Source organism: Telopea speciosissima, chromosome 9, assembly GCF_018873765.1.
Source record: "Telopea speciosissima isolate NSW1024214 ecotype Mountain lineage chromosome 9, Tspe_v1, whole genome shotgun sequence".
In the NCBI taxonomy this organism is placed as follows: Eukaryota; Viridiplantae; Streptophyta; class Magnoliopsida; order Proteales; family Proteaceae; genus Telopea; species Telopea speciosissima.
Window position 1 is genome coordinate 7,775,365 of NC_057924.1, and position 13,344 is coordinate 7,788,708.

Here is a 13,344-nt window from a genome sequence, read left to right on the forward strand (position 1 = left end):
ACCCAATTTATAGAAACCACTCCCATTAAACCTAAGCACAATTTACAGAGATCACTAGAATTTCAATGTTAATTTCGTCTGGTCTGATGCAGTGTGACATTCCTTCACCCATTTCTCATTCTCATCTCAGGTGCAACCATTTCTGCTTTCTATGTTGCATGCAATGGGAATGCCCTTTTCAAGGTTTCCAATAACGACTTCCGGATGAATAAAATATCATCCGTAAGTTCTTGCTCGTAGCCAAATTGTCATCCTGAGCATGAACACATGACGGTTCAGACAGTAATAACACAAAGCACAGAATATATTCATTCTTATTAAGTCTAAATCATACATGAGGCCCCTAATCTTTCAGGATACAGAATTTTCGGAGAGCAACAGAAGTCAATTTCATTTCTGCCTTTTGTTATGGAAATATTTTACCCCTTACATACTCAACCTGTGTTTTTTTCTTTATCTATGTTGTGTATATACAATAAAGAATACCAAAATCTGCGGTTGGCAAATTAGTCCAACCAAGTTACATCTGCGGGCAACAAAAATCCACTTAAAGTTGAGTCCGCAACTGCATCAATAAAGCTTGCATGCTTTCAAGTTTCTCGTTAATTTGTTTAATATCTAAAAGATGTCTCTGTTGTATGGAAAATTCTGGACTATGAAATTCAGCAATGAGGGTTGAGCATTTGGCCTGTGAATCTGAGATTGCTGTCTCAAGGGAAGCAACTGTTGATTCCAAGCTCTGACGTGGGCTGCCACCTATCATCTTTGGAGACTGGCTGAGTGCAAGAACGCCAGTACTATTTTGCCTGCTGAGCTTTTCTGGAGTGAAAATATTCTCCAAGCCCTCACTTCCTGCAAGTTGCTAATCCCATGAGGAGGAAAGGAAACCAAAGGAAAATACAAGGAATATGTACAGTTCTAGACCAATTCCCCATCCTAAACTACTCCGAACACAAGATAAAAGTTGTTTGCACAGGACTACAGGCGACCAAACTAAGACACAAGCATGAGAGAGGGGGGGGGGTGAACTACAGCTATAGATAAAGAAATGGATGGATAGCAAAATGTTCTAAGGTTAATAATGCTCAAGAGGAAAACTCATGTTGGGCTTGATTATTTTACTTGATTCCCCTCTCCGAAGGTTGAACTACTATTTATCTTTCTCTTTATATTATATGAATGAAGTGTTAATTAAACCCCCCCCCCCCAAAAAAAAAAATGAATAAAATAAAATAAAAGGAAAAAAAAACTTCCGGACAGTTGAACTTATTTTGGTTTTTGTTGGTGCTGAACCATGTCAACCATCTATGTTTTTCTTATAGTTAATGCATAAGTTAGTACCGAAATGAAACTTATGAAAAGACGTATAAAATTACCAAGGTTGCTAAGCTGATCTAGGGCCGCCTGGCCAACAGATCCTTCAAGTTTAAGTACCCGCAGAATTCCAGCAGCTATTCGACCCATAGAATCAACTTCAGACTTGCACAGCAAGGCTAGGTGTTGCAGCTCCTCCTTGGTTGCAACTGCCTCAATCTTCAAAGCAGTAACTCACCAGAATCAATAGAATATATTAATAAGCACCAAATGAAACACTCATTCTTTTCAATACCTACCAACAAAAATAAAGAGAGAGATGTGTATTGTTACCGGCTGTTTAACAGAAAACTTCATGTTTTCAACCATCCACTGGACCATTTCAATGTTATCATTATCCTCAGAGACAACCAAGCGGACTTCCAGATCCACTCCTCCAGTGTTCCCAACAGTCTTCTTGGTCCCACCAGATAAGACTCCAGTTTGAAAGGTTTCTTTCCGGGCTTGGGGCTTCAAGGCCTGCAAGCCCTCCACACCGACCTGCATGCCTCACACAAGCAACAATCAGATAATAATAATAATAATAATGATAATAATCTTCTCTTCCCCCCCCCCCCCCAAAAAAAACCAATAGATAATAAATATAAAAAATGCAATTCACAAGAAAGGCCAACTATTAGGGAAATTGAAGCTTTGACTGCAGTTGAAATCGGTGTTAAAGCATGCTCAGCACTATACGGATGTAGATAACTATTGATGGGTACTCCAAAATATTTTTTTATCAGGTTCAATTCCTAACTGATGCATTTAGATTAAATAACAAAGGTTAGTTAATTTTGAGAGCAAAGGAAGGGATCGGAAACACTGAAATGGCCACGCCTATGCTTTCAATTTAATTTTCCTGCGGGTGCTTACTCTTAACAAAAATATCATGAGGATGCATAGTTGTCAAGGCATTGCCTAGGCGTCTTGGGCACCTTGTTGGTGTCGCCTTGATTTTGGACCCTCTCCAACACCTTGGGTTGCCTAGACGCCGTGAAAACTATGTGAGGATGAGTATTTGCAATTTAAAGAATGTCAAAATAAACATAGCCAAGTGTAATGGTGCTTCGTAACATCTCTGGGCTGGAGAAATGCACACTAATTACCACAAGGTGAAACATTTATTTTTCATGATAATTCCGATAGGAATGCTCAATATATAGAAGGAAAAAGTATCTTCTCCGATAAAAATGGTGGAGTTGCTCTATGTGGTAGGTTGTAGAAAAAAGAAAGAAAAAATTGGGGGGGGGGGGTTTCTAAGATGTGGTCATGTCTTTTTTCTTTTTTTTTTGGAGAAAGGTAAGGAACGCATTTTTTCTCTTTTAATAGATTAATAGATAGTTGCATAAGCATACCAGTTGAGCATAAATGAAAAATCACATTGACACCTGCTGGCAAATAGTGGTTCGGTGCAGATTAAAGGCTTCTACTAGTGCAAGGGACCTGAGAAGGGATTGGATTGAATGAGGAAAAGTTACAGAAAGAAATGGCCCAAGAAAGATTGGGATGGCAAAATATCTTATGTTGCCAACCCCAGATGGATGAGGAAGATGAGGTGATGGGGGTATGTAGGATGAACCGTAGGTTCAGATTACACACCCTCGTAACAAGATCCCAAATGAAACCCAAAACAGAAATAAGTCAACAATAAGGTCAAAAGTCAACCTTATCAGACGGAGTTCCAATTCTGGTCAGAGGTAAGTTAATGTTAGGTTAACAAATCCCCAAAAGACTGCAATGATTAAATGGTCAGATTGAGGTCAATGGTCAAAGAAGTAAACCTGGAGAACAGAGGAGCAGGTTTGAGAGAAATTTTAAAAGTCCAGATCAGCAGACCTGACCTGTACCAGGTCTTGGTTGGTCTCTATTAGGAAGACCTTGAGTGTTCCAAAAGGACTCATTAATCCAATGGCTAGATACAGAATAGGGATGAACCTTCAGACAGATAAAGTAAGATTTACAGAATTTGCGGGAGTGAGGTACTCCCTGCCTGCATCATGATGCCACCAAGGTTGCATAAATTTCTTTTCTTTTCTTTTCTACAATGACCTCAATTGACAAACAAAAGAAACACATCTCAACCAGGTTTACTTTAATTTGTCTCTATGATTCTCAATAGCTCTTCTCCTTCAGAAATATGGAAAGAACATTTTGGCTCATGCACAATTTAGCCAGGAAAAAACATGAACTGAAGCAAATGCTCACCGTGACCAACTCAACAGGATATTTATGTATCCCATTTGATTCTCCTCTGCTATTTGTACCCTGTTTTGGACTACTTTTTGCTTTCACTTGCAAACTATGGAAAGTTGTGTGCCAACACCTCTCTTCTCTGCCAACATCCTCATTGTTGCAAAACCACCACCTTTCTGACATCTCCTGGGCACCTTCAAGAGCAAATAACCAATCTTTCAATTCTATGGATATGTCTACATCTGGCTTTCCCAAATCCAATAAACTCCCATGCACTTCATCCTTAGAATTTTCATCTGACATAACAAATCAATCAAAATAAGAGACTTGCATACTACAACATAAGGAAAGTCAAACAAGGAGTAGGAAAAGAAGATGAATGACAAAAAAACGGAGAATCAAATTCGCAGGTTCAAAGTGAAAACAGTTTTTGCTTGGAGACTTATTAATTAATCAAGAATTTCAGAAGTTGTTTTCCATACTCTGTTCCTGATCATCCTCAATAAGATGTGATGCTCTGAAAAGCTTTGACAATGGTCCGGCAGATAAATTCTTCAACCATTTAGAAAGCCCCTCACTAGGACCACCATCAGGCCCAAGTATACCAAAACGATGCAGCAAAGCTTCAGAGTAGTTCATTCCACCACCAAGGCGAACACCAGCAACCTTTGCAGACAAGTGCAAACTATGGCACTCCATGTCTCGAGCATCATATGGGATCACATGCACCATGTTTATGTCCACAAATGGAATTGTCTGCACAAGGCCATTTGGCTGATGCTTGCTTCTGGTATCAATCCAAAACACGGTTCTCAGTTGTGGGTTCCCATTCCCAGTAACCAATTGACCATGTTCAATTGAAGTCATTGCCATGTCATTCTCATGGGTCAGGTTTCTCTCCGCATCTACACAATCAACCTGAACACCCTGCCAAATAATGCTGGATGAAACTGCCATGGCACCACCTAGGGTTCGATGAGCAACTTTTATAAACAGATTGTCCCCAAGGAACTGAACCAAAGGCATCCCTTGCATATCCAGGGAGGAAGATTCTAGAAATCTAAGCTGGAGGTCCTTCACTGTTAAACTCACAGCTGTATCACTTGGGACCTTTTCCATCAGCCTTCCACCCAAGGATTCCTTTTTAGTTCCCTTGTCTCTGTTATTCTTTCCAACTATTGCTATCTTTTCACTAACTCTACCAAAGTAGGCATACAGATTTAGAACAAAGAACAGCTGCTCAACTGAGGTGTTGGATAAGTATTGTTGGCAAGCAACTCCAATCCTGACAACACCTCCTGGTGGGGGAACAGATATCAATGGACTTCCATCAGCAGTTGCCATAGCCACTTCGACACAAGCATCATGCAGTTCAACACATCTCCACAGATCTGCAGACCAATCAAAGGAACTTTGACGAGTTGTTAAGCCACTGCAGGTATGAAGAGACAGGTTAACATGTGAAGCTCGACTTGTCCATTTCTTCTGGCTGGCATCTATTGGTTGATCATCCCAGAGACAGAAGCAAGCAGGATCTTTCTCCAGGTTCAGAAGCCTGGGCTTTACCTTAGGAGACTCTGTGAAGAATAAGTTCTCAATGTGAAGCCTTGCTCCATCAAAAGTTCTCTGCAATTCATTGCTGCTGTCAACCGCACAATTCTCAGAATTCCCAGCATCCAAAGGAACAGTGAGATCTAATTCTTTGAGAGTGAATGCAAGAGAATTAACAGAGAAATCTGGTAAAACAGTGCCAGGATTGACCACGATACCATCAGCTAAGAATGAGGCAATCCTCAAACAGGATACCTCCTGAAGATTAACCTGAGGAAAAATCCAAAAAAAATCAACCCAGGGGAAAAAATAATGAATGGTAGGAAATAGGAATAAACTTTTAATGAAATTATCTGCTGATATACCAGAAGGGGCTGACACTCCATCATTGTTTGTGAAGCAAAAGATGGAGGAGCTGGTGAGGGTTTGATCTGAAGAGTATGTAGGCATAGTAGAGGAACAATTTCAAACGAATGCCACTGCTGGTCTCCGAAAGGATAGATTGGAGGGCAAAAATCAACACCTGCTCAAACAAAAAGACAAGGAAAGACATCAAATTTAGACGGACTGATAAACTCATTTCTCAGCATTTATAAACATAAGATAATGAATTATTTATCAAGAAGTAAATGATGAAGTTAAAATATACCAAATTCAGGAACATGCGGAGGATCTTCCGGAACAGCCTGCATGGATGGCTGCACTAAGGTGCATGGAGGATGAGAAAAGGTGTCCCTGCATTCCAATCACTTAAAAATTGAATGCCACTGCATGATATAAAAACTAAGAAAAGTGCTAGCTACTTTTTTTTTTTCTTTTTATTCCAGAAGCTGTTAACAACGGACAGTTAAATTTGCTTTGCAAACACTCCACAAATTATGTAAGCATTTATGCGGACTTCTAGGTCTGGATGCTGCAGGAACATTTATAAATGCTTGAGGACATAGCTAGTTTTTACTGCAGCAATGAAAAAGAAATTTCAACAGAAGACTCAATTGCCCACAATTATAAGCACCTTAATTTGATTTATAGTCAAAACTAAAACTGGATCTTGAACATATGGAATATTCTAATTAAAGAAGCCATGAACATATGGAAAGAAAAGGCGTACCTCAAAAATGCTCCACCAATCATAATTCGGGACAAATTTTTTGTATTTTCTCCATCTGATAAACTCACCTGCCAGGATAACACAGTCAAGCACGAAGAGTTGGAGCACATGGTTAAACTAAGTTAAGACAAAAATAATACCATGCACAAAGACCAGAGAAAATACATGGACATTGACTGGAAGGGGAGGAAAAATGGCTTTGCAGAGCCCATGTAAACAGTATCTATCATACATTCTTTCGATTAGCACAATGGCTTGGGAGATGCCACAAACATATTTTTCCTCCACAGAGACATTGCATAGAAAATATGCAATGCATCTAAAACAAACATGACCTTCACCTAACGTTTTATTTATTATTATTATTTTGATAAATAGAGGACGGGCTTTGGCGCAATGGTAAAGTGGCTCCATTGTGACCTGGAGGTAGTGGGTTCGAATCTAGAAACAGCCTCTCTTCAAAAAAGTGGGGGTAAGGCTGTGTACATATGCCCCTTCCCAGATCCCACCGCCTTGCTGGGAGCCTCGTGCACTGGATACGCCATATTATTATTTTTTTATTTATCACTTCAAGACGAGGTTCCATGGTGTATGCTCTTAGCCGATGATATCATTTTGGTGGACGAGACAAAAAAAGGGGATTAACTCTAAATTAGAGCTTTGAAGGTCAACCTTGGAAACAAGAGGCTTTAAGATTAGTAGAACGAAGACGGAGTATATGATGTGTAATTTTAGTCACACTATGATGAATACTGATATGGCGCGAATTGAGGAAAGAGAGATACTGCAAAGTGACTATTTTATATATCTGGGATCAATCATAAATAAAGAAGGTGACATAGAGGATGATGTTTCATAGAGAATTAAAGTGGGATGGATGAAGTTGAGAGGTGCGTCCGGAGTGTTATGTGACCAACGTATTCCTTTAAAACTTAACCAGTGCAAAGCGGAAAAGGATTGACTTGGTTCACTGATAGTCTCGCTCGCATATCACCCGTTGGCGGATCAGCCGCTCTTCCCTTTCCCTCTCTTCCTTCTCTGATTGCTATTTGTTTTCCATTTGTTGGAAGGTTGATTTGGTTTGGTAATCAGATCTCTCTGCTCTCCTTTTCCAATTTGAGTATGCCACTTTATTTGAGAGTGATGGGTTGAGACCAATTTAGCTAGCGCATATAGAGGATCTAACCTGTGACAAAGACGAAGGAAGTTCTATAGGACTGTTGTTTGACCGGCCATGATGTATGGGGCAGAATGTTGGGCAGTTAAGAAGTGTCATATTGATATGCTTTGTGTAGCAAAGATGAGGGTGTTAAGATAGATGTGTGGAAAAAAACAAGGATAAAGTACGGAATGAATATATAAGAGCGAACTTGGGATTTGCCCCAATAAATGACCAACTCCGAGAGAGTCGTTTAAGGTGGTATGGTCATATTCAACGGAGGCCTAGGGACGCCCCAGTAATGAGGAGTGATATGATTCCGATTAAAGGAGCTAAAAGAGCTAGGGGCACACCTAAAATGACCATAGGAGAAGTGGTGAGGAAGGACATGCATAGTCTAGGTCTTGTACCAAGTATGACATCGGACAGAGCCTATTGGAGGGCAAAGATACATGTCACAAACCCCATTTAGCTGAGAATCTCCTAACACGCTGGGTTGTGCCTCTTTCCTCTTAATATCTTTCATCTTTCATTTTTTTTTTAATTTCCCATCTTTCATTTGTCTTTCTTCCTTTTGCATTTTTCATATCTTTCCCCATCCCTCTTCTCCCATCTTTTCTTTCCCTTTTTGGTTACAACTCTTTTCCCTATTTTCTTTTGTTTGGATCCATGTAGCCAACCCCATTAAGTTGGGATAAGGCTGAGTTTGTTGTTGTTGTTATCACTTCGTTATATTTTTTATTCTTTTTTTTTTCTACATCTTTAGAAATAGGGACACCTCATGGATGCATAGTTGCATACCCGAGAAAAAAGAAGTGATTGCATCAGAAGCTCGAGCTGGAACTCTGCAGAGAAATAAAATTTGTCAGAATTCCTCTCCTGGTAATAATATTTACAAATAGATGAATGATAAAAGGCATTGAATTTTTGCTTCCTATCACGATTCAGGACAGGAACAATTATACTCTCAAAGATCAACAACATTGTGATTGACGATGAAAGAAGTTGGAATTTAGTGTACAATAAATTTTTACAAAAATATATGTACTTTCTTTTACTTATAGAAGTTTCTTGCAGGGGTTCAGCCCCAACTTTTCTATCAAACATCTAATAATTTCATAATGATCAAGTCAATAAGATAAAACAAGCAAAAATAAGAAACTTTAGTAGGTGTGTATACAAACAAATAGAACTACTCAAGGATCAACGTCAACAAACTTTTTAGGAAAGCTCGAGTGACATGTTTGTCACAAGTAACTAACCTGCATCTTTTATGCAAAGAAATATATGATCTATAACTATGGAAACGATGGAACGTCCTGCTGCTTCTGTACACCTCTGCAAGCACCAATAAAGAAATGTTAAATGCTTTACACAAAGTCAGCATAACCTTTCATAAAATTGTTTTCTCATAAAATTTCCCAAGTAACAATAAAGGCAACACACCTGTTGTGCCTCTGGGTCCACATCTCCTCTATTTAGACACACATATAATCCCGTCAGGAATCGCAATAGAGCACGAAGTCCTACTCATACCATGGCATCAAAATAGCATCACGTGTTCATGACACTCAAAAGTACACAACTCTAATAAGACACAGAAAGTATTTGTCATATTTATTCACCTGGTTCACTTAAAGCAGGACAAACGGCCTCTGGAATATGCAATTGAACCTCCAGCCCTAATGGAGTGTTTAGTTCCGTCCTTTGAACTGTGATCTGATAATGATTGCAAGTAAAAGATTCAGAATGCTATATCCCACATAAACTAATGCAATACTCTCTAACATATCCACAACAAAGTCTTCCAATAATCAACTTGAAAAACAAAGTTCATTACATTAGCCTCTCCAGATATTCCTTCGAGAAACCTTTCACCACCAAAAAACACTCGCTTTGCACCATCATCATCTTGTCTGCTTCTTCCATCACTAGAATATGAATGAACATCCGTGAACATATCAGGGTGAGGTAGAAGATCGACAGATAATGACTCCCATTCCAGTTTCTGGTGACAGAGAACAGACCAGCATAATCATAAGTTAAGAGGGGATGATTGCAGTAAGATCTTTTCATCCAAAAACATTCTTACAGATTAAAACATAAAGGAATACATAAATTAAAGTCTAATGGGCAGCTTATAGTAGTTTAAATATAAAAGTAGGAGACCCACGAGAAGTACAGGCTAACACAATTACTTTGAACACATATATGAACTTTTTGTTATTGGAAAAATCCCTCGCATCTTTAAGATTAACAACCTGTACCAAGAAGGCAAGAAATAGTACAAGTTATATATGATCGTTATAAAAATAGGTGATAAATCATCAAATAAATGATCATGCAAGCAATCAAAGCAAATACCTTCCAATTCTCATTTGTTGTATACAGAAAAAGGTTGCGTATTGTGATAGATGCTAGAGGTGATGCCCTGATCAGAGAGTAAGTGAGAAATATCAAATAACAGTTCATGATGGCAAACAGGCACTACAGCTTCCATAATAAAGTATATAACTTAATCTCCACAGAGTGAGCTTCACATAACAATTTAACATAACCTTCAACGTAGTGAAAGTTTCATCAAATGCATTGATTGCATTCACAAAGTCAATTGATTAAATTTCAAAAGTGATTTACAAAAATAAAAAAAACAATTACAGAACATTTGGAAGGAGCCAAAATTCTGATATTTTGTTGTGTAGGGGGAAAATGATAATCACAGTTGTCAAGGCTCCATTTGTTTTAATGTAAAATACTGAAATTATTTTCTAGAATGTGGCGCTATATTTAGATATACAGTGTCAGTTTTAGCCAATAGCTTTTATTCTACCATTTATACGGCTGGACATAGGTTTATAAGTTGTAAATTCCTTAACTCCACACTTTTAGATAAACGACAAGAGTTATCTAGCCGTCTCTAACTAAATAATTTATCAAAAAATATTTTCAATGTTTTATATTGAAACAAGTAGAGCCTAACATATTATACGCAAGAAAAAGGATTAAAAGCACTAAAAGAGGAAAGAAATGCAACAATACACCAACCCAAAATGTACGAAAATGCAATTCATGTTCCAAAAAGATATATGGTTGCCTACTAACTTAGACATAGCTTCACGAAGCTTTTATCCAAGAATTTAATAAATGATAATGGATGAAAACAAATAATGATCTGTGTTCCAAAATGAAAATGTTCATAATCATAAATAGAGTCTATACTAGTCAATATTAACTAATAATTTGTCAGTAAGAAGAAATTACCAAGTTGCACCCCCTTGGCTATGACCACCCCCTCGAGTTTCAAGCAAAAGATTGACGGTGCCCACTTCTAAAGTCATTCCATCCGCAATCTGATATAAAAAATAAAAAGGTTAATGTCCATCACTCAGCAATAATGCCAGAAAATAAATGAGGAAAGATTATGACCTAACTTTCTACAGAAACAGAGATGAGGCTACTGATGAGTCTTTTGTTAATACCCATACACTTGAAGAACAATTAAAAAATAGCTATATTCGAAAGCCAAATTCTCACCCTACCAACATTTGGATATATTGTGTCTCACTACTATCATCAATTAAGATTTAAATTCATGCTGAACATGCATAGCATGCCATCCTATGATGTCATTTATCATCTAAGGTACAATTCTGTGTCTACTGGGAAGTATTTATGGGTAACTCTGTATTTGCAGGCGCCCAACCATCTTTCTTTTTCCCATTTTTATTTGTTTCAATGGAGGAGGGGAAGGAGATAGCAACCATAGACTAATCAAACAAGAAACTATTTTTGCAAGCTGGTGGGAGGTGACAATACCTCAGTGCAAACGCCCACAAACTAGATGACCTACCCACCCACCATTTGTTCACGTTCTTGATCTTTATCATCATGAAAGACAAACAAATACGAAGTATATGGAATTCACTTATGGCATCCTAACAGGCTTCGAATTTGTTAATACCACTGACCATCGATAACCAGTTGCTAAGCTACCACTCTCTGGTTTGATATAGAGCAGAATAAAAGCATTCATCTGTACTTTCATGTAGTCGCTTGGTTTATGTGTTAAGCTTGTAAAAGATGGACAGGGCACTGATGTGAGACAATAACAAATTACTTGATGAGAAGCATCCATCCATTGAACCAGCTCAGATCAAGAATTAAATGGGTAGAACGTTCTCAGTTCCATTAGTCCATGAGATGAACTGGACATAGTGAATGCCGTTGCATACATCTCCAACAGCTGATTAGATATTTTACCTTATCAGCAAATCCATAGCCGCCGCCCTTTCCTGAGCTAGAGGATGATTGAGTACTGCACATAACAAAAGAAAAGATAACGGAAGAAAATAGCAGGAAAGCCATTAAATGGCAATAGAGAGAGAGAGAGAGATTGCAGTCTGCACTGCCGGTTGAAATCTTAGTTGATGCCCTAAACAACTTTGCAATTGCATTACCTGCTTGAGCTCTTTCCAGCATTAGAATCCGAGCTTTCCTCCAGAACCAAATCGAGTTTATCAATTTGAACAATGATCGGTTCCGTCTGTACATTACTGACCGACGGAATCTGAAAAACACACCAGCCAACTCAATTACAAACAAAAAAGGACATATAACAACAAGTTCTTATCCCAAATTCAATCCAATTAAACCAAATGAAATTAAAACAACACCACAAACTAACCTTTATCTCAAGCTTCCCAACCTTCGCTATTGTCACATTCAAAGCCGGTGGCAATCCAACACTAGCATGCAAAGCATCTCCATTTATATCTAAAAATTCCAAACACAACCACACAAGTTCTCATTAGTTCATCCCCCTTTTTTTACTTCTTATTAAATAAAATTAGGTTCTCTACAACAACAAAAAAAAAAAAAAACCAACCATTCTTTCCCTAAATTTACCTAAATTCGAAAGCTGAACGGTTCCACCCTGAAACTTGAACTGATCTCTGGAGAAAGATTTCAACCAGTACTTGAGCGTATACTCCAAAGCCCAAGAAAGTATCGACTCCATCTCTAGCTCATCACACCCAATCGAAGCTTCTCCACAAACTCATTGAACCCTAACAGTTCCGATTAAACTCTAAAAACATTTATCTCCCTTCAGATCCACAAGAACAGTAGCTCTAAATCAACAATGAAGAAATGAAACTAGAAAAAACCAGAAATCAAAAATCGGCATTTCGCTTCGTTTGCATGATTTCCGGTAATTTCAGGAGGGAATGCGTTAGGATCGCACCAAGGTAAAGTGGTGAACCATGTGCGAAGGACGGCGAAAGGGGGGGTTTCGTTCGTACATTAGCACGTGCGAGAGAATGGTGCATTGGATCTCTCGGTGAGTGTCAGAACTCAGAAGATGTAGACGATATGAAGAGAGAGGGATTTGTCGGTTCGTTTGGTCTTTGGTGATTCTTGGGAAGTGAAAAAGGTTTAGATGTTACTTTACGACATGAACTATCTTTTATCTTCCAAAATATTTAAATGATTTTTAATAACTGGCATATAGTGGGATACCATTAACTATGTCAGCTATTATTGATAGGTCTTCTTTCCCTTGGAAAGCGACTTAGGATTGGAATTTTGGTGGGAGATCCTTCCACAAGTTCCGCTATGATTGAAATGAAAATATATTCGGAAGCATATTGGTGTCAAACCGTCGGTTCGGCACGGTTTCGATCGAGCTGAATCGAAAACCAAATCATTAAGAAACTTTGGTTTTGGTTTTAGTTCGCGATTTCGATTTATTTTGCATTTTATATATCGGATTAATACCAATTTAGATTGATTTGTTTTTTATTTGAATTACAATGAAGTTTTGCATTCATAACTTATAATGATGAAAGATTCGATAAATTCACTTTTAATTCATTTTTTTCAAGTCAAACAAGTAAATTACCAAGAATAGGAATATGACACTTGACCATGCATTACTTTACAAATTGATGGGTTCCTTCAATTAACGATTGATTGA

The 13,344-nt window shown here is 38.2% G+C and overlaps 1 protein-coding gene across 1 annotated transcript; it reads right to left on the minus strand.

Moving 5' to 3' along the window:
* Window positions 1–287: 287 nt before the first annotated feature.
* On the minus strand, window positions 288–12,488 carry LOC122639834. The gene is made up of 20 exons (XM_043832832.1): window positions 12,276–12,488; window positions 12,055–12,143; window positions 11,828–11,937; window positions 11,631–11,685; window positions 10,632–10,720; window positions 9,735–9,801; window positions 9,569–9,631; window positions 9,211–9,378; window positions 8,996–9,089; window positions 8,817–8,896; window positions 8,633–8,708; window positions 8,172–8,215; window positions 6,212–6,279; window positions 5,750–5,835; window positions 5,466–5,623; window positions 4,032–5,370; window positions 3,562–3,845; window positions 1,648–1,854; window positions 1,377–1,533; window positions 288–852 (listed from the first exon to the last, which is right to left on the minus strand). The coding sequence occupies exons 1-20, from the start codon at window positions 12,385–12,387 to the stop codon at window positions 548–550; spliced, it is 3,651 nt and encodes a 1,216-aa protein (XP_043688767.1). The 5' UTR covers window positions 12,388–12,488; the 3' UTR covers window positions 288–547.
* Between the last annotated feature and the right edge of the window lie 856 nt (window positions 12,489–13,344).

Coding starts and splice junctions, on each gene's coding strand:
- LOC122639834 (XM_043832832.1), bottom strand. CDS start 12,387: ATGGAGTCGATACTTTCTTGGGCTTTGGAGTATACGCTCAAGTACTGG. Junction 8,709..8,816: donor TGGACCCAGAGGCACAACAG/GTGTGTTGCCTT, acceptor TGGTGCTTGCAG/AGGTGTACAGAAGCAGCAGG. Junction 1,855..3,561: donor ATCCTGTTGAGTTGGTCACG/GTGAGCATTTGC, acceptor TGAGGCATGCAG/GTCGGTGTGGAGGGCTTGCA.